General features: G+C 43.5%; 1 protein-coding gene across 3 annotated transcripts in view; it reads left to right on the forward strand.

The window, feature by feature from the left end:
• The window catches only part of RAB3B (RAB3B, member RAS oncogene family), a 138,663-nt gene continuing 117,258 nt past the window's right edge, over positions 1–21,405 (forward strand). Inside the window, exons 1-2 of one of the 3 annotated variants that reach the window (XM_048861493.2) lie at positions 1–212; positions 8,737–8,815. In XM_048861493.2, coding sequence (XP_048717450.1) covers positions 8,795–8,815 — 21 coding nt within the window. In that variant the 5' untranslated portion in view covers positions 1–212; positions 8,737–8,794. Of the gene's footprint in view, positions 213–490; positions 813–8,736; positions 8,816–21,405 lie in introns of those variants that run through there. The other 2 variants (XM_048861490.2, XM_048861491.2) reach the window with 2 other exon arrangements.

Below are 21,405 nucleotides of genomic sequence, written 5' to 3' on the forward strand. Positions count from 1 at the left end.
CAGGCGGCTGCAGCCGCCTCCAGCGCCCCTAGCTCCGCCCTCAGGGCCGGCCCAGGTGGTCCGGCTCTTGGCCTGGGCAGGAGCCGCCGGGAGCCTCTGCTCAGCTCAGCTTCACGCAGCGCCGGGGAGCCCTGCACGGCGCTGGCTGGTGCCTCCGCCCCGCCGGGTCGCTGTGCTCCTGCCCCCTCTGAGGCTGCACCCCTGCGCCCAAGGTAAGAGCGATCGCGGCTGGCCGGGCTGCTCCAACTTTCCCGGGTCTTCCGAGGCTGGGGGCGCCGGGCAGCCGGTGCCCGTGCCGGAGAATCCCATCCGCTCCTCTGGGCGCAGAGCTGGGGCGAGGCTGGAACCCTCCCGGCAGCTCCCAGCCCCTCCAGGCAGCCTGGCATGGTCAGGAGGGCGCTGACTGCCCAGCGGGCTCGGGCATGGCATGGAGGTGCTGGGTGTATTTCAAACCTGGGGCACCGGCCCCTGCGAAACGACGAGACGCTTCCAAAGCTGCCACCGCCCCGCAGCAGGACTGCGGAGTGCGAAGCCCCCCGGGGCTCTCTGCTGCAGGAGGTGCTGGGACCCTGGAGAACTGAAGCCAACGCGCTGTTTGCTGCCACTGACCCCTTTTCTGAACCGAATGGCTAAAAACCCCCAGTGACTCCTGGCAGCCGCTGTGTTTATTCGAACAGAGCTGAAAAGAAGAGTGTGATTTAACTTCCAGAGTTCTGAAAGGAGGTTATATAGCCTCCTCCTGCCTCCTCGCTCTCTCTGCCTCGGGACAATTTTTAATTTAACGCGGACCCTGTGTATTTCCCGTTCTTCAGGTACTATTATTATTTGTCTGGTAGTGTCCACACTGTACTTAGTTGCTTTCCTACAAAAGTATTAGACGTATATGGAGACTGCCCCATTCCTATAAAAGAAGGCTTTATCTTGATACGGTGAAAATGTACTACTAATAATGCAGATAACAAATACTAGAGTGTAGACTTTGAGCAGGATTAAGAGTAAAGTCTGAGTTATTTTATCAAAAGGAAAAGCAGTTTAGAAACCTGCTATATGGTGCCAGGTTTTGGGATTGTGCAGCGTTACTCTGTGTGTGTGTGTTTGTTTGAGAGAGAGAGATCCACCATTTGGGGCTAAATGAAGGATGAATTAAAGAAGTGTCTGCTCTAACTCTGACTTTCCTTGCTTACTTGCCTTCTACTGTAAACCTGATTTCCCCCCATTTTTAAATTAATTTGCTTTATTTTGAAACAGTTATAAAGAGAGAATGGGGAAAGGAAGGAGTGAAAGGAAATCCAGGGGTACCAATGTCACTACCTTGTGCTTCTGTTTTAACCCATGCTATAGAGATGTTGTGATGTGTATGGAGAAGCACTGAGATTTGGTACACCTGGATGATGCCCCTGTTATCAATCCCAATGTGCTATGGTGCTGATTGAAAGTAGGTTCCAGAAGGATTAACACCATACATTGTGTCAATGACACATCCTTTGGGCTGAGAATTTCTATGCCAAGTTTAAAACCCAGGTGAGCATTTTTGAAGTTATAAATCGTAAACAAAGGGGTAGTCTGGGAATAATGTAACACAATACAATGTACTGAATTAAAAATAAAAAAAAATATAATTCTTTAAAGAGTCCTTAGAGTCATGGTGACTGATGAATTGGAATAAATACAGCTAGGATGACTTGCAAATTTTTTTTACAGATATTGCTTGATCAGTTCTATATTTAAAATTAATCTTTAGATTTAGTCCTGTAGTCCTTACTGCAAGCAAAATTTCTATTGAAGTCAGAGGAAATTTTGCCTGATTAGGGACTGTGGGATTGGACTATTTATAATATTCTGTAATACTTATAGTATTAAGGGGGAAATCTCAAAAGTGATGTAGAAAAAATAGTGTATTTATATTCCAAAATGGAAAAAATTGTATTCCGAAATGGAAAAAAGAGTGAAGGCTGAAATAATATACTTCAAAAAATTCCAAATATTGGAAAGTCTGGAAACAAATAGTTAAGAGCTCACTTAACTGCTTTCCCATTGCTGTGTAATCGTTCAGCAATTTCTGTCATGCCACATGATTTTCACTCTTGTCCAATCTTAACTTCCCCCCTAAAATTTTCAAAAAATGCAGAAGTGAAAAACATCAAACTACTAAGAGATGTAAAATCATTTTTCCTGTTTGAGAGGAATAGAATTTCTCTCACTGTTGCAAAAATAGGATTATTATTACTCGCTACAAAACATATGTATGTACACCATTACACAATACAGTTAAAAATAAAAACTTGTAAACTCTCTATATCTGCACATTAATCTGCAACAGCATGTAATCAGCAGACTGTATAAAACAAAACAGATCAATCATTCCAATTCTGTTCATAAAAATACTCTTCTATTCTGCCAACCATTTGATCAAAAAAATGTATGGCACTCTGCCATGGCTAAATGCACTCTGAAACTATATTCCTTTCAAAATCTTTGCATTTAATATACATACATAAAAATCAGCAGTAGGCATCCAGCAACATTTTTGCGTTACTGAGCCAAACAAGGGAAGAAAGTTACGCTTGGATGGATGATGGAAATCATGGAGGATGATAAAGTGAAGAAGAATTTATAGATAGTAGGGAAGAGTATGGATCTCTTTAACTGTTCATTTCCAGACAACTGAGTTTGAAAACTGGGTTTACAATGGGAAGCAACTTCAGCTTTAACTATGGGGTGGCTACTGAAGCTTCACTTCATGATCTACCGGCCTACACAAATGAACTGAGAAACTACCAGTTTTCTTGTGCAGCTCCATCTCACCCGGTCCAGCTAATCACCTGTATTGGAGACATGCCCTTAATCAAAATGCAACAAAGCCGCTATTTTTCAAGTTTTTCACCCATGTATACCACCATCATGTTATCATTATGTCATGTCTGATGCCAATATTATTTCCTGTAGGATCAAAGGCAATGTCACACTAAAATTAGAACAAATCTTCTGGTTCTCTTCTGGATAAAATTAACAAATAAGGCCCAGTTCTGCAAGGTACTGAGCACCTTTTGGGAGGGCTACATAGTCTCAAATCCACTGAATTTCATAAGAGTGGAGGAGGCTCAGCCCCCTAGGCTCAGAGGCCTGATCCTGCATCCAAAAATTCAATGGGAGTTTTGCCACTGGATTCCAATGGCGCAAGATCAGACCTATATACCTCTATGTGCAGGAAATTAAACAAGCCTTTCTCCTCTTTATAGTTATTGAGGCTCATTACCATGTAAGGTGCAGTATATGTATTTACCCTGACCTTGGAGTAATCGCTGTCTTTAAGAGGCTTTTATACTAGGGCAATTTATAATAATGATTTAAAGCAGATTAATGTAATTGTCAGGTAATCCAATTTTATAATCAAGTTTGTCTTGTAATTTTGACAAAGCTGTACTGCACTCTTTGCTTGAAAACGTATTAGTACTAAATTGTGATGAACTGATGCCACATGGTGCTTTAGTTCTTAGTAACACAGCCATAGTTCCTCCTCCTGCTTCCAAGGCATACCTTCTTTCAGGCATCACAGTCCTTGTAGAATACTGTCTGTTAATATGCAGTGTACTCAGTAGCAAGGCAATTGCCATTTTAGGTGGGATTTCATAACATTCAGGTCAATTGATTGTTCATGTTGTGAAGTAGGCTGTTGTGTTGTGATTGTCCATCAGTTTTTCTTTAAATAGTTCAGGCTTAGAAATTATGGTATTAAATATTTTGGGACATTTCTCAATATTAGTCAGTAAAAGCCAGTATTAAACGATAACCCTGCCCTTTAAAAAAAATGTATACTGTGGCCAGAGTCCCAGGGTACTCAATGCATGTTTTCAAAAGCTTGTTCAATTCACTGTAATTGAGTTGAGTCATCATCGCCCAGTGTCAGGAAATATTTGATCTTTTGTATCAAGCAGTGAGACTTATTCATCCCCTATATTTGGGGGGTATTATATTATATATTTGGGGACTAATAGAGTATGGGAGGTGTCAGGATTCCTGGACTTCTATTCTCATCCTGTCATTGGCTTGCTGTATGATGTTCAACAAGACCTTTAATTTCTCTGTGCCCAAGTTTTCCAGTCTGTATAAAAGGGGAGTATAATTTTATTGTCCTTGCATGTTTGTGATTGGTGTGTTTAGTGCTGATCAGTCCATAGAGTAAGACTCGTCTCAGAAGACAAAACTAATTAACAGTTCACCTCAAAAGCAGTAGGTTAGCATGTCATGGAGATGCAGAGTGGTGCAGGAGATTAATGTAGTTCTTGTTTTTAGCATTTAATACATCATAGGATGGGACTCTTGAAATACGTGCCTTTTGCTCAAGGGTAGCATTTTCAAAAGTCCTCTCAAGTCCCATTGGCCTTTGTGAAAAGTTTAACTCCATGCCTTCTAGAAGAAGTAGTATTTTAAGAGGATTCTCGTTCACTATATACACTGAACATCTGTCCATACCCTTCAGTGTTAGAAACAGCCATTCTTCTAGACTGTTTCACCCAAGATAATTCCCTGTCAGAAGGGCCAATGATAGTGCACGGGGTCAGTATTTAATACTGTTTCTTTGCACCACTTAGTGATAGGACATATTGTACAGTTTAAAAGCCTTTCCGGCTATGCTACAGGTCAGTTCAATGATGAAGATCTCAGATTGTAGCACAAGATGTTGGAACCCTTGCTGTGTTAGTTAGAGAAGAGACACATTCTGCAAAAGTCCTGAGGGATGATCCTACAAGCCAACCTTTCAGTAATCAGATGGCCAAAAGTATATATGTTGTAACCCCATGATAATTCCAAATGTAAAAAAATAATCCCCCATTAGTCCATTCTTTGCAATTTTTGGGTTTTGTCTCTGCTTGTCTATTCACCATACTACTTCTTGAAACACACTTCTGAATGACTTTTTTTACACGTTGTGTGATTTCTGTTGTCATCGCTGATGGAAAATGTGGTTAGCACATGTGACTGTATCAGACTGGGATAATGCAGCAAAAATATATAATTTCTCAAATTATACCCTACTAAAGAAAAGTTATTGCTCTTCCAAATATACAAAGGATTCTTACAAAGGGATATTTGTGAAACTAACTCAAATACACCTTAGATTATAATAATATAATAAAATAATCTATTCAACAACTGGATATTGCACCATGCAAACAAGTAAAATTCAACTCCAGGTATGATTTCTACCTTTGACATGTCTGACAACAAGGGATGACAACAACAACATGACACCAACGGCTGAGGCCAGGAGATGTCACACTAATGTAGCTCCAGTCTAGATCCCCACCCCTGGGAAATTGCTGGGTAGGGAGCAGTCTACCCTTTAAAGACACCCTCCACCCAAGGCTGGATTAAGGCCTAGGCATTATAAACCCATGCCTAAGGCGTCAGTCACATGATGAGGTCAGAATCCCAGTTTTCAGTGGTTTTTTCAACTGAAAGTTTCGAGACCTCATGATTGTGAAGAAAAACCCTCAAATGTGACCTGAGTGTAACTAAGCAGTGTGAACTATCCTGTGCATCGGAATGGGGTATTAATCCGATGACCCACTGTGTTGGGAGGTACTGCCAATAGGGCTCTGGGTTAAACGTCTGTTGTAACGTAACTCTTTTATCCCAAAAGTCAGTGTGAGAATTCTCGGGGATATAATACGTAGCGCTCATATAGCACTTCATCCCTGGAAATCAAAGCCCTTCACAACAGATCCTAGATAATGTTATTTCTATTGTACAGCTGGGAAACTGAGGCATGGAGAGTACAAGTGACACAAGAGTACAAGTGACTCAGCCAAGGTCATACAGCAGGTTGTAGGCAGAGCTGATAAAACTCAGGTCTCCTGGCTCCCATGCAATAATTGGAGCACATTGCTTCCTATTACACATTTTAGTTATTTCCCAGAATCACAATCTCTCGGTGAAGTGGGGCGCTGTCTTTTGTAATAACGCCACTATGCCAGGAAGTGGTTTTTGAAGCTCCCATTCTGTGCCAGTAACTCTGATGTTCTACATTTTGAGGCTGCTTCACAGAACCTCCTTTTTCTCTAAAACAATAGTTTAAGATGAGAGAAATCTAATTTAGATTCCAAAGAGTTGGGTCAAGACTGAGGCTGGAAAAAATGACAATCTCCACGTTATATTGGAACTTGCTTTTGAAGAGATCTGAAAGAGGGAGAATTTTTCAGCAACACTTACTGCATCAAACATTGCTACAGCTAAGGATGAGTAGGCAGGGGAAGGAAGAGTTCAAAACCCCTTTCTTCTTCTAACTCCATGTCAAGGAATTGCAGGAGCAGTTGATGTCAGATATTTATTCCCTCTTTTTCTCTTTGACGTTGGTTAATAAACATCTTGAGGAAAATGGGCAACATGTATATAGGGAAGAACTAAGTGTGATCTAGAGCCCCCATTATGCACAACATTAGAACCTGTGTCTAGGTGAACTATCAGCATAAAAATATACTATTTGGTCATCAAATAGGTTAAAACAGCAGAAAATAAATTATTTCTCCAGGGTGGGCTGATATACCAAAATAAAATTACCATCCTTAATAGAAAAAATAATAAGCAATGAGCCACTGACTAATTTTCTGGCTCCCAGTGTTCTTTGGGGTGGGGGGGAAGAGGGGAAGGGTAACCCATAGGTCATAGGTCCCCAAATTGTGGGAGTGCCCCCCAGGGGGGCACAGAGGAACATTCGGGAGGCACAGTGGGGCTTGGGCCAGCCTCCATGGGGGGTGGGGAGGGAGTGCCACCCAGCCCAGCTCTGCCCCCAGCTCCATTCCGATCCCAGTCATGGCCCCCCACCTCCCAGCCCAGACCATGGCCTGGCCCCGGCCCCAGCTTGGCTTCTGGCTCCCAACCGTGGCTCCCGGGGAGGCGGAGGCAAATAGATTCCATTACTGGTAAGGGGGATGTGACAGGAAACGGTTGGGGACCACTGCCAAAGGCACTGGAACTAGTGGTGCTGAGGTTGCGCAGCACCGGCTGGCTTGAAGTGCTTGCCATCCTATACAAGGTTTGCAGTTTGGTTCAATGGCTCTCTGCAGCCCCACTATACAAATTGTTCCAGAACCCCGGGGGCAACCGCAGTTTGCAGCAGCTCTTCAGAGCCACAAGATGGCTGAATACCTCTGCTGGAAGGTTAAGACAAGTGACCAGATTGAGGGAGCAGAATCCATGGCTTAAATGCTTAAATCCTTCTGGTTCCCAGCAGCCTGTGGGAGAGAGAGAGAGCTGAGGTAGACAGACCAACCCCGTTAGCAGCTGCTCTTCAGAGCTAGGAGGGGTTTGTTAAATCACTCAGATTCCCAGCGTTGTCAGGATGGGGAGAGTTAAGCAGGAAAATAAGTAGAACAGAGGTTCTCAAACTGTGGGTCGGGACCCCAAAGTGGGTCATGACCCCCTTTTGAATGGAGTCACCAAGGCTGACTTAGACTTGCTGGGGCCTGGGGCTGAAGCCTGAGCCCCACCGCCCAGGGCCAAAACCAAAGCTGGAGGGCTTCAGTCCTGCGCGGCAGGGCTCAGGTTGCAGGCCCCCTGCCTGGGGTTGAAGCCCTTGAGCTTCAGCTTTGGTCCCCTTGCCCAGAGTGGTGGGGCTTGAGCTTTGCCTCCTCTCCTCCCCTCCCCTCCTACCTGAGGTCGTGAAGTAATTTTTGTTGTCAGAAGGAGGTCGCGGTGCAATGAAGTTTGAGAACTCCTGAAGTAAAACCAGGTAGTGGCAGTACCAGCCCCTCTGCCCTCTTCAGTTAAATACTTTAAAAAAAGAAATGGTAAATGTAGTTTAATATAGATTAACATGAAATAATTCATCCAGAAACAAGGATTTATACTAACACACATTTTCTAAATGAGGCTACTGTCCAGCACATGGATCATGATAAAGATTTGGGAGCCTCTGTGGGCAAACTGGAACAAATTCAGACCAGGAATAAGTAGGTGCAAATTCATTACATTTTACATCAGGTCTGAATTTGCCCCCATGTTAAAAGTTTTCCTACTGCACAGGTACAGTGTAAAGTCAAACAAGATATTAGGGGGATGGTGTCTTTCCCTTTACTCCTGCGGAGTTGCATCAGAGATAAATTTGGCCTCTAGGTTTAATTAGAAGTGAGAGAGGGCCAAATTCTGGTCACTACCACTAGTGTAAATCTGTAACAATTGACTTCAAGGTATTATTTTATATTTAGACCTTCTGTAAGTGGAGTAACAACTACTTTTGCCAAGTCCTACTACATTTGGTCCTCGTAGCAGGGTAACGGATTAGAATTTGACCCAGATAATGTACAAAACCAAAGTTAAATATATATGGATGTGTTTCAAGGTGTTTTTTTCTTCTTGGTTCAATTTGTTTCACTGCCTGTCTGCAAGAAACATACCACAATTCCCCTTACAGATGTCAAGAACTTACCTGGAAGGTCAGATTTTTGGTTATACAACCTAGACCGTGTCCGTCTAATCATGTTATGAACTGGTATCCCTAAATAGATATTAACTGAATATCTATATGAGAGTCTATAATTCAGCCTTTGGTCCTGTTTTATTTAAAATAAATGGAAAATTTTCCATTAACTTCAATGAGACCAGGTTCAGGCCCACATACAGAAATGTTTTCCTAGTATAACTTGTCCATTTATTGCAGTTGATCTATTCTTATATAATATTTTCTTTATCTATCTTTATCATATACATTGTAATCCTTTTGCTTCTACATCACAGGTTCAACAGTGTGACCAATCTTGATTCATACACTCACAGCAAAGCCTCCATCTGTCTCATGGATTATAGATCTAAATTGGTAACTATCATTTGCTTGCAGTAATTATTACCAATTATGTTAACAATTCATATGTTTTCTGCTTTTGCTAAGTTTCCCTTAAAGTACTATATCATTTGCAAAAATTTGCTTCAGGTTATGGTATTCTTTTTTATCATGAACTTTATTCTTTAGGTTACATACCTGGGCTGTAAAAATCCATTTTTGATTGAAACTTGCCATTCAGGATCTGACCAGGATTGAGCTTTATTCCTGAGAATGAGTAATTTAAAGAGAGATTATTTTTCAGTTGCTCCAGTGCCTAAGACTCAAATTTATATAACTGAAAAATGATTTAAATGTGAGGGGTGTTTAAAATAAATTACCTAGTCCATAACATGGATGAATTTTTGGATGATTTTTGGGAAAAAAGTAGACATATTTCACTTTTGAAATGTGATTACAGTATGTGTGATTAACATTTTCTCATGGATTTTTACTAGATTTGTAAGTCCCAGGAAAAGGAAGGAATCTCTTGGGTTATATAGTCCATTTCTGCCCCCCCCCCAATTGCTTGACTACACAATAATTTTAATAACTTCCTGTTGTAGCTCCAGTAGCTTCTTGTATAGTCTTGTCTTGAATATCTCCAGAGAGGTCAGAAATGCAGCCTCCCTTGACAGTTTGATCCATTGTCTACTTGAACTTAGAGGTGTGGGTTTTTTCCTAGCATTCAGTTTTCCTGCTTTAGTTTAAATGATTCTGCTTTGACAGTTGACAATAACCCTTCCTTTCCCCATCATTATTTACAGATACCCAGAAGTCAAAATGGTAGGACTCTACTCATCCCCATGTCCCTTCCCTTGATAGCTGCTGCTAACTCTTTCTCCTTCCCATCATGGCTCCCCGTCCCTGGTGACAGATATATTTCTTTCCCCCTCTTCTCTGTTGGCTCACTTTGAGCCTTAGCCTAGGAGTAATTGGACAAAAGTATATATAAAGAAAGGAAACTTAGGCTGGAATAAAACAGGAACAGCTGCCTAACAGTGACAGCTCTATTAGGCTGCAGAAAGTTTCTCAAGAAGAGGGGTGGAGGCTCAACTGTTTAGAACACTTAAAACTAGGCTGGACAAAGCACTCGAGAAAATACTGTTGTAAAATCTTTGCGCAGCCTCAAGGGATGTATAAAATGCCCTAATATATGTCTCTCATCGCTATCTTTTGAAATCTTAGCCAGAATAAAAATGCAAATCATCTGGGTGATAAAAGGTGAAGCAGTTAACTATGTTGACATTTAATTTGTCATTATGGTTCAGAGTCAATATCCCATAGAGATATGGAGGCAATTCACACCTCTCAGACCCATTGTTTCTCATTATCTGTTTGCACATTTAGAAGAACATCATTCTGTCAAAAGAAGAAAAGGAGTACTTGTGGCACCTTGGAGACTAACCAATTTATTTGAGCATGAGCTTTCGTGAGCTACAGCTCACTTCATTGGATGCATACCGTGGAAACTGCAGCAAACTTTATATACACACAGAGAATATGAAACAATACCTCCTCCCACCCCACTGTCCTGCTGGTAATAGCTTATCTAAAGTGATCATCAAGGTGGGCCATTTCCAGCACAAATCCAGGTTTTCTCACCCCCCCACCCCCATACACACACAAACTCACTCTCCTGCTGGTCGAAACAGCAGACTGGACTTCTACATAGAGTGCTTCCGCCGACGTGCACGGGCTGAAATTGTGGAAAAGCAGCATCACTTGCCCCATAACCTCAGCCATGCGGAACGCAATGCCATCCACAGCCTCAGAAACAACTCTGACATCATAATCAAAAAGGCTGACAAAGGAGGTGCTGTTGTCATCATGAATAGGTCGGAATATGAACAAGAGGCTGCTCGGCAGCTCTCCAACACGAGTTTCTACAAGCCATTACCCTATGATCCCACTGAGAGTTACCAAAAGCAACTACAGCATTTGCTCAAGAAACTTCCTGAAAAAGCACAAGATCAAATCCGCACAGACACACCCCTGGAACCCCGACCTGGGATATTCTATCTACTACCCAAGATCCATAAACCTGGAAATCCTGGGCGCCCCATCATCTCAGGCATTGGCACCCTGACAGCAGGATTGTCTGGCTATGTAGACTCCCTCCTCAGGCCCTACGCTACCAGCACTCCCAGCTACCTTCGAGACACCACTGACTTCCTGAGGAAACTTCAATCCATCGGTGATCTTCCTGATAACACCATCCTGGCTACTATGGATGTAGAAGCCCTCTACACCAACATTCCACACAAAGATGGACTACAAGCCGTCAAGAACACTATCCCCGATAATGTCACGGCTAACCTGGTGGCTGAACTTTGTGACTTTGTCCTTACCCATAACTATTTCACATTTGGGGACAATGTATACCTTCAGATCAGCGGCACTGCTATGGGTACCCGCATGGCCCCACAGTATGCCAACATTTTTATGGCTGATTTAGAACAACGCTTCCTCAGCTCTCGTCCCCTAAAGCCCCTACTCTACTTGCGCTATATTGATGACATCTTCATCATCTGGACCCATGGAAAAGAAGCCCTTGAGGAATTCCACCACGACTTCAACAATTTCCATCCCACCACCAACCTCAGCCTGGTCCAGTCCACACAAGAGATCCACTTCCTGGACACTACAGTGCTAATAAACAATGGCCACATAAACACCACCCTATACCGGAAACCTACTGACCGCTATTCCTACCTGCATGCCTCCAGCTTTCACCCTGACCACACCACACGATCCATCGTCTACAGCCAAGCTCTGCGATACAACCGCATTTGCTCCAACCCCTCAGACAGAGACAAACACCTACAAGATCTCTGTCAAGCTTTCTTACAACTACAATACCCACCTGCAGAAGTAAAGAAACAGATTGATAGAGCCAGAAGAGTTCCCAGAAGTTACCTACTACAGGACAGGCCTAACAAAGAAAATAACAGAACGCCACTAGCGGTCACCTTCAGCCCCCAACTAAAACCCCTCCAACGCATTATTAAGGATCTACAACCTATCCTAAAGGATGACCCAACACTCTCACAAGTCTTGGGAGACAGGCCAGTCCTTGCCTACAGACAGCCCCGCAACCTGAAGCAAATACTCACCAACAACCACATACCACACAACAGAACCACTAACCCAGGAACTTATCCTTGCAACAAAGCCCGTTGCCAATTGTGCCCACATATCTATTCAGGGGACACCATCACAGGGCCTAATAACATCAGCCACACTATCAGAGGCTCGTTCACCTGCACATCCACCAATGTGATATATGCCATCATGTGCCAGCAATGCCCCTCTGCCATGTACATTGGTCAAACTGGACAGTCTCTACGTAAAAGAATAAATGGACACAAATCAGATGTCAAGAATTATAACATTCATAAACCAGTCGGAGAACACTTCAATCTCTCTGGTCACGCAATCACAGACATGAAGGTCGCTATCTTAAAACAAAAAAACTTCAAATCCAGACTCCAGCGAGAAACTGCTGAATTGGAATTCATTTGCAAATTGGATACTATTAATTTAGGCTTAAATAGAGACTGGGAGTGGCTAAGTCATTATGCAAGGTAGCCTGTTTCCTCTTGTTTTTTCCTACCCCCCCCCCCCAGATGTTCTGGTTTAACTTGGATTTAAACTTGGAGAGTGGTCAGTTTAGATGAGCTATTACCAGCAGGAGAGTGAGTTTGTGTGTGTATGCGGGTGGGGGGGATGTGAGAAAACCTTGATCTATGCAGGAAATAGCCCGACTTGATTATGCAAAGAGTTGTCACTTTGGATGGGCTAGCACCGGCAGGAGAGTGAATTTGTGTGGGGGGTGGAGGGTGAGAAAACCTGGATTTGTGCTGGAAATGGCCCACCTGTTGATCACTTTAGATAAGCTATTACCAGCAGGACAGTGGGGTGGGAGGAGGTATTGTTTCATATTCTCTGTGTGTATATAAAGTCTGCTGCAGTTTCCACGGTAAACATCTGATGAAGTGAGCTGTAGCTCACGAAAGCTCATGCTCAAATAAATTGGTTAGTCTCTAAGGTGCCACAAGTACTCCTTTTCTTTATTCTCTGTGTGTATATAAAGTCTGCTGCAGTTTCCACGGTATGCATCCGATGAACTGAGCTGTAGCTCACGAAAGCTCATGCTCAAATAAATTGGTTAGTCTCTAAGGTGCCACAAGTACTCCTTTTCTTTTTGCGAATACAGACTAACACGGCTGTTACTCTGAAACCTATCATTCTGTCAGTTTTTATTCAGACCACCTTTCCACCCTACAAATGTTTTTTTAAACACAGTCTTATATTATTATTTGGAAACTAATAGATCCTCCAGAGCAGTACACTAGTAGAATTCCATATAGCTCATACTCACATTAACCCATGTAAAGAATTTAACCACAGGTCTCCCCCAAAAGTTGGCTTTTCTCTGTATAGGGGATATTCTAAGCCAGGCATTAGATTGGGTGGGCATGTGAGATGCACAATACTGGCATTTTCCTGGTGCCCCAGTCAGCTTCTGCATTGCTTTTTGCTGTCTCATACTTGCTTTAGACAGCAATAAGAACAGGAGTACTTGTGGCACCTTAGAGACTAACAAATTTATGAGAGCATAAGCTTTCATGGGCTACAGCCCACTTCATTGAATGCATAGAATGGAACATATAGTAAGAAGATATATATATATATATATACACACACACACACACAGAGAAGGTGGAAGTTGCCATGCAAACTGTAAGAGGCTAATTAATTAAGATGAGCTATTATCAGCAGGAGAAAAAAAAACTTTTGTAGTGATAATCAAGATGGCCCATTTAGACAGTTGACAAGAAGGTGTGAGGATACTTAGCATAGGGAAATAGATTCAATATGTGTAATGACCCAGCCACTCCCAGTCTCTATTCAAACCCAAGTTAATGGTATCTAGTTTGCATATTAATCAAGCTCAGCAGTTTCTCGTTGGAGTCTGTTTTTGAAGCTTTTCTGTTACAAAATTGCCATCCTTAAATCTTTTACTGAGTGGCCAGAGAGGTTGAAGTGTTCTCCTACTGGTTTTTGAATGTTATGATTCCTGATGTCAGATTCTTTTGCGTAGAGACTGTCCGGTTTGGCCAATGTACATTAGACAGCAATAGATGTTCTGAAATAAACAAAAAAATTGCTTTTTTGTTTATGTTCAGTACAACATTAATCCACATTATGAAAAGGTAGTAAATATCTATCTATGCTACAGAACATGAGTTCAGAGCTATTGCTTTATTGGGTATGTATGTATGTGTAATATATAATGACTTCATGAGGGACTAAATAATTTGGGAATTGAGATATAGAATCTTTGATTTGTATCTTGATAGTTCAAATTTAATCTGAGTCAATAGTAACTGAAAGTTGTTACTATCTGATGGTGTGATGGCTGCCATCTTGGTGGACACTAGGGGTTGAACCAGGGACCTCTAGAGCTAAACACATAAGCCTTTACAGATTGACCTGAAGAGCCAGCCTTTGTAGCTGGGCAGTAGCAGACTTGCATACACTGTGGATCTGGTGCAGAGCAGGACACACAACACACACTGAGCCTGACCAGTAGTGGGCTTAATGGCTCTGTGATCTATGTGAAATGTATATGGCTGTTTCAGTCCAATTCCCAATGAACGGACATCCATGCTGGGAAAAACAACACTACAGTTGACATTGTTGCTGGCACTCTCAGTGGAGATGGCAAGAACTGAATGGATGATAGAGACAAAAGTACACTCTCACCCTAGAGAGGATTAATGCACATTGATAGGGGAGAGGTGAGGAAGCTGTCACTGCCACTAGGTTTTCTGAACTTCTGATGGAGAAGATAGAGGATTTAATTCTCCAGAGATTTCCATTTGTAACTTTTCACTAGCACTAAATTCACCTGGACATTATTAGTATGAACCACTATGGCAATTCCTACTCGCTTACTGGGAATCAGGGCACTTGGCACTACAAATGTTCTCTTAATGCCAGCTTCCATCCTAGTTGGGATTGAATATAATTTGTGCTGCAGCTGTCTGACGTGCTTTGTTATTGCAGATTCCCCTGTTGTTGTGCTTGGAAGAAGTTACTATGGCTTCCCACACCAATTAATTGTACACAGCTTTTCATTTGACTGATCATTCTGGGCATGGCTCAGAATGTCTGAGTACTTTATTCACAGGAGGAATAACACTGAGTGATGGTGGGCATTATACTAAAAATATCATGGCTCCACAACACAGTATCACACAGACACACCGTAAGGAGTAATCTTCACAATAACATGGGCAGATCATATCTTGAGAATCTTCCCATTGCTAATGCATTTTTCTAAAATAGGCTATCTATGCTAATAATGCTTTTACCTGAACAGAAGTGGCTGGTTTGGGCGAACAGACCACACCTCTTGATTTCTTTATACGATATCTTTGATGGCATATGACTTTCAACAATTTTGCTTCTCAGGCACAATGAAAATTACTACAAGGGTAAAGCTCATCTGTGTGGGAGACATTTCTCAGGGGCTGCTCCTTGACTGTGGGACAAACTGGCAAAGGAACTAAGGTTCAAGACAACCTTCACCACCTTCCACTGCAAGTTGAAGGCGCATTCCTTCGACCTTGCCTTGTCTAAATGTGAAGCTCTGTGTGTGTGCGTGCACGTGCATGTAATTAAACGTTTATGTGAGAAGATCAGGTGTGTTTATGGAAAAATAGCCAGAATGCCCAGGGATTTTATAAAAGTGTTTCCTTTGAAAGGGCCATGGTGCAAAATGTAGCCCTCTGGTCAGTATGTATGCCCAATCCGCAAAGGATGTGGATTTGTTACAGCCTCCAGCCATAGAGCTTGGATCTTTAGCTCAGCCTGTACAGACTCATGCATTTCCCTGGTATCAGCCAAGAGGTGGCCATCACACAAGGATGGACCAGATAGTGGACACCACTGACTTGCCATGTAACCAGAGTCAAGTCCTCTAACCTCTCTGTACTCCTGTGGTTCACTCATAAATGGAAGGAGGTATAACACTTACCTTCCTCACATGGTATTCTGAGGCTTAATATTTATATTAACTCTAAGATTCACAGCTGAAAAATCATAGAATATCAGGGTTGGAAGGGACCTCAGGAGCTCATCTAATCCAACCCCCTGCTCAAAGCAGGACCAATCCCCAATTTTTGCCCCATATCCCTAAGTGGCCCCCTCAAGGATTGAACTCACAACCCTGGGTTTAGCAGGCCAAAGCTCAAACCACTGAGGTTCAGTACAAGCCTTTGTTTACCAAGTTTACTACTCATTAGTCATGAGAATTATGGGCTAAATCCTGCAGTCCTAAACCAAATCATATTGAAGTAAATAGACAGATATCCTTATGAATCCTTATAAATCAGATGGTTAGAGTCTGTTTTCATTTACACATGTTTTGAAGCGTCAGAGTTACTCCAGGTGTCCACCAACTGGGGTAAAATGAGATTAAAATGTAGTCCATTGTTTCTACAGGTTTCATTATGAGCTTTGCTTTTTTAGGATTTAATATCTTACCTGTTTCAAATATTAAGTTATGAGATCAGATGCATTTTTTTAAATTGCAAAAATTATTTAAATCTGAGTTCTTGAGTAGCAATTTAAAAAAAATTCTTGTGTTTCAGATTCTCTTCTGCCATGCTTTGAGCCAAACATGGTTTTGTTAAAAAAAAAAATCAGATGGAGTCAATTCTGAATATGGATTATATCTTTATCTGATTTTACAATTTAGAAAATAGCATATTTAATGGCACTGTAAAGGGAAGGAAGATGTGACATTTGGAGTCATCCTAGAGAAAAGTGTGTAAGGTTTCTCTCAGAAGGGGAGTAAATGTTTCCTCAATTAAGTCTGCTGTCTGTTTCTGATATTCGTGGTCTGACAGATGGTATTGCATAGGAGCACTTTGGGAAAGTAGACCAAGCTGGTGCATCTATGTGTGTTCTCCTATGGTAGCTGTCTGCAGTTCATACTTCTCATTGCTTCTGCCTTCTACAATAAAAGTGAAATTCCCCCTTGTGCTAAGGGCCAGCGTGAGGCCTACACACCAGCTAGGCTGCACTTAAGTGCCAGTCTGGTTTACAGTTTACTTCTTCAGGGAAACATGATAGTTGAAGCAAACAGGCACAGGCTTTGCAAAAGGGATTTCTAAAAACAATTAGACAGCAGAAGGGATATACATATCTATGTAAAAAGCAATAAAACACCTCATCACAAGATGGCTGGCCCCTTTGAGGGAAGATGGAGTCAGCCTCACAATTAATGAGATTCTTCTGGGCCTGAAGAGATGAAACTGAGGAGGGTCAGGTAATAGCTTAGTGCAGTAATCCTCAAACTTTTCACATTGTGCCCCCACCCTTCCATCCCTTCGGGAGCCGTGGTCAAGAGCTGGGGCTGGAAGTGGGGCCATGGCTCCTGGGGGAGGGGAGGGAGGAGGGGGCTTGTCAAGGTTCCTTCCCCACTCTGAACTCTAGGGTACAGATGTGGGGACTTGCATGAAAGACCCCCTAAACTTATTCTTACCAGCTTAGGTTAAACGCTGCCTCCACCAAAGTGTCTAACAATAATAACATGGGAAGTGCCCACTTGGAAATGTCTCCCTCCCCCAAAATCCCCCCAAGCATTACACCCCCTTTCCTGGGGAAGGCTTGATAAAAATCCTCACCAATTTGCATAGGTGAACACAGACCCAAATCCTTGGATCTTAAAAACAATGAAGAGCAATCAAGTTCTTAAAAGAAGAATTTTAATTAAAGAAAAAGTAAAAGAATCACCTCTGTAAAATCAGGATGGTAAATACCTTACAGGGTAATCAGATTCAAAACATAGAGAATCCCTCTAGGCAAAACCTTAAGTTACAAAAAGGTACAAAAACAGGAATATACATTCCATTCAGCACAGAACATCAGCCACACTATCAGAGGCTCGTTCACCTGCACATCCACCAATGTGATATATGCCATCATGTGCCAGCAATGCCCCTCTGCCATGTACATTGGTCAAACTGGACAGTCTCTACGTAAAAGAATAAATGGACACAAATCAGATGTCAAGAATTATAACATTCATAAACCAGTCGGAGAACACTTCAATCTCTCTGGTCACGCAATCACAGACATGAAGGTCGCTATCTTAAAACAAAAAAACTTCAAATCCAGACTCCAGCGAGAAACTGCTGAATTGGAATTCATTTGCAAATTGGATACTATTAATTTAGGCTTAAATAGAGACTGGGAGTGGCTAAGTCATTATGCAAGGTAGCCTGTTTCTTCTTGTTTTTTCCTACCCCCCCCCCCCAGATGTTCTGGTTTAACTTGGATTTAAACTTGGAGAGTGGTCAGTTTAGATGAGCTATTACCAGCAGGAGAGTGAGTTTGTGTGTGTATGGGGGTGGGGGGGATGTGAGAAAACCTTGATCTATGCAGGAAATAGCCCTACTTGATTATGTAAAGAGTTGTCACTTTGGATGGGCTAGCACCAGCAGGAGAGTGAATTTGTGTGGGGGGTGGAGGGTGAGAAAACCTGGATTTGTGCTGGAAATGGCCCACCTGTTGATCACTTTAGATAAGCTATTACCAGCAGGACAGTGGGGTGGGAGGAGGTATTGTTTCATATTCTCTGTGTGTATATAAAGTCTGCTGCAGCTTCCACGGTAAACATCTGATGAAGTGAGCTGTAGCTCACGAAAGCTCATGCTCAAATAAATTGGTTAGTCTCTAAGGTGCCACAAGTACTCCTTTTCTTTTTGCGAATACAGACTAACACGGCTGTTCCTCTTAAACAAAACAGAATCTAACGCATATCTAACTAGATTGCTTACTGCCTTTTTACAGGAGTTCTAACCTGCATTCCTGCTCTGGTCCTGGCAAAAGCATCACACCGACAGAGAGAACACTTTGTTTTCCCCCCCTCTAACTTTGAAAGTATCTTGTCTCCTCATTGGTCATTTTGGTCAGGTGCCAGCGAGGTTATCTTAGCTTCTTAATACTTTGCAGGTGAAAGGGATTTTCCTCTGACTAGGAGGGATTTAAAGGTGTTTACTCTTCCCTTTATATTTATGACAGGGCTGGAGCTGCAGCCAGCCAGGAGCTAGGAGCCAAGACCAGAGCTGCAGATCTGGGGCTGACATTAGAGCTGTGGCTGGATTGGGGATGGCAGCCGGGGCTGTGACTGGGTGCGGATCTGCAGCTAGGCTGGGAGCCAGGGGCTAAGTCCAAGGATGCAGGTGGGGGCAGGGCTGGGGCAGAGTGGGGCTGGGTAGTGCTTCCTCCCTACTTCCTGTGGGGGCTGGCCCAGACCCTGCTGTGCCCCCTGGAACATTCCTCTGTGACCCCTTGGGGGGCATGTCCCACACTTTGGGGATCACTGGCTTAATGGACACCCAGGCCTTATAAAAGGGCTGAGAGAGCTCCAATTAGGGTGACTGGACAGCAAGTATAAAAAATCAGGACAGGGGGTGGGGGGAAATAGACACTATATAAGAAAGTGGTGGGGGGAGGAATAGCTCAGTGGTTTGAGCATTGGCCTGCTGAACTGAGGGTTGTGAGTTCAATCCTTGAGGGGGCCATTTAGGGCCATCTGGGGCAAAAACTGGGGATTGGTCCTGCTTTGAGCAGGGGGTTGGACTCGATGACCTCCTGAGGTCCCTTCCAACCCTGATATTCTATGAAAAAGACCCCCAAAATCAGGACTGTCCCTATAAAATCTGGACATCTAGTCACCCTAGCTCTATTCACACCCTATTTGAGGAGTGAAACCACAGAGAGTGGGTAGGTTCCTATGGAAGGCCTTGAGCCAGCGTCTGCAGGAGGCCAGGTATTCCAGGGGAACCAGCTTTGGGGCCCAGTGCTCTATACCAGAGCCAGGAAGGACATAAGGAACAGAGTCCAGGAGGGACTGAGAGTGGTACTCTAGGGGAACCAGTCTGGGGGATGACTGCTCTGTCCCAGAGCCAGAAAGACTCTCAAATGTGGCCCAGAAAGTGACTGGGAACAGGGCCCAGAGGGCAGACTGAAGAGAAGCCCCAAAGAGCAGAAAAACCTTTTTGTTTGCTGGGACTTCTTAGTTGGACTTTTGTAAAAAAGGGGTTAAGTTTTGTTTGTGACTTGGCCAGAGGGCTAAACCACATCTCCAGCACGGACTGGTGTGTGGAGAACTGAGGGAGCACCGGGAGTGCCACAGTTGGCCAGCAGTGGTTGTTATGTTGCAGCCACACTCTGACACTCATAGACCATAGCCTGCCTGAGATTCCTCACCACTCCTGAGTGTTCTTTGGGGTTTGGGAAACCTTGGCACAACAACAAATGGGTATAAACTGGCTATGAAGCAATTTAGGCTGGCAATTAGAAACCTTCTTCTAACCACTAGAGGAGTGAGGTTCTGGAACAGCCTTCCAATAGGGCAAACAACCTATCTAGTTTTAAGATGGAGTTTGATAAGTTTCTGGATGGGATTAGAGGACAGGATTCCCTGCAATATCTGGAGACTGGACTTCATGATCCAGAAGGCCTCTTTCAGTCCTATATCCTCTGTTCCTATGATTTAATCAAAGTCTTCTAAAGGCAATGTTTCTTGATGACCGGTCCTTGGGGTAGGTGCCAGTCCCTGAGATCTCCCTGACACAGTTTTGGAAGACCGCAAGCTGGTCACTAGTATCAAAGAGGTTGAGAAACATTACTCTGAGGTGGTAGGATTCTCTTCCGCCCCCTTCCCCCCGGTAGCTCTTGGCTTCTTCTCTGGACCATGGAGTACCGTCTCTTTGACTCTTTCAGTCAGTGTTTACAGTGATCTGAAAAGAGTGGGGAGTCTTTAATCATCCCCACATCTGCAAGTCCCCCTGTCCAAGAATTTAACCTGCCCATCACCCCCAAATCAATCCTGTCCCCCCATCAATTTGGCTCTCATTTGCCTCAGCCTCACTTCTACTGCTCCTGGGGTTCTATGTCTCCTCTCCAAGGCCTGATGGAACTGGAGCAGAGTGCCCTCTCCCCCTTTCCAGGCCAGGTATTGCAGGGAGGGAGAGGGGAGAAGTTGTCCCATGGTTCACATTGTATGGGAGAGGGAGCAGAGCTGACAGGAGCCGCTAGGCTCTTTCTTCTCTCTCCTCCTCTCCTCTCATGTGAGAACGGTATCAGATTCTCACATGGGGGCTGGGGAGATTAACAGCGAGTGCTGTCTGCTTCCTGCGGGACCCCTAATTGGTGGTGGCTCCTCTCCAGGAGGTGTTAAAGTAGCAATCAGAGGGGAGTTCCCGCCCCCCAAGGTAGAGCTAAAAATGTACACTCCCTCAGTGACCCAGCTTGCTATTCAGACATTTCATTTTGCTACCCCTGAAACCGATTGTGACCAGGTCCATTTTAAGCATTGCTTCCAGTCAGTGTCCTTCTGCTCTCTAAAATGGCCAGGGACAATACCTTTCTCTTACAACATTCAGACAGTCCCCTCTGTCAGGTGACCCCCTTGTCATCCTCAAATACCAGCCTTCTTCCCCCGCCCCCAGTCAGATGATCATTGCCTGGTTAGCGGGTCACCTGAGTGCGCTGTTTTTTCC

This window comes from Caretta caretta, chromosome 8 (assembly GCF_965140235.1).
Source record: "Caretta caretta isolate rCarCar2 chromosome 8, rCarCar1.hap1, whole genome shotgun sequence".
NCBI lineage: Eukaryota > Metazoa > Chordata > Testudines > Cheloniidae > Caretta > Caretta caretta.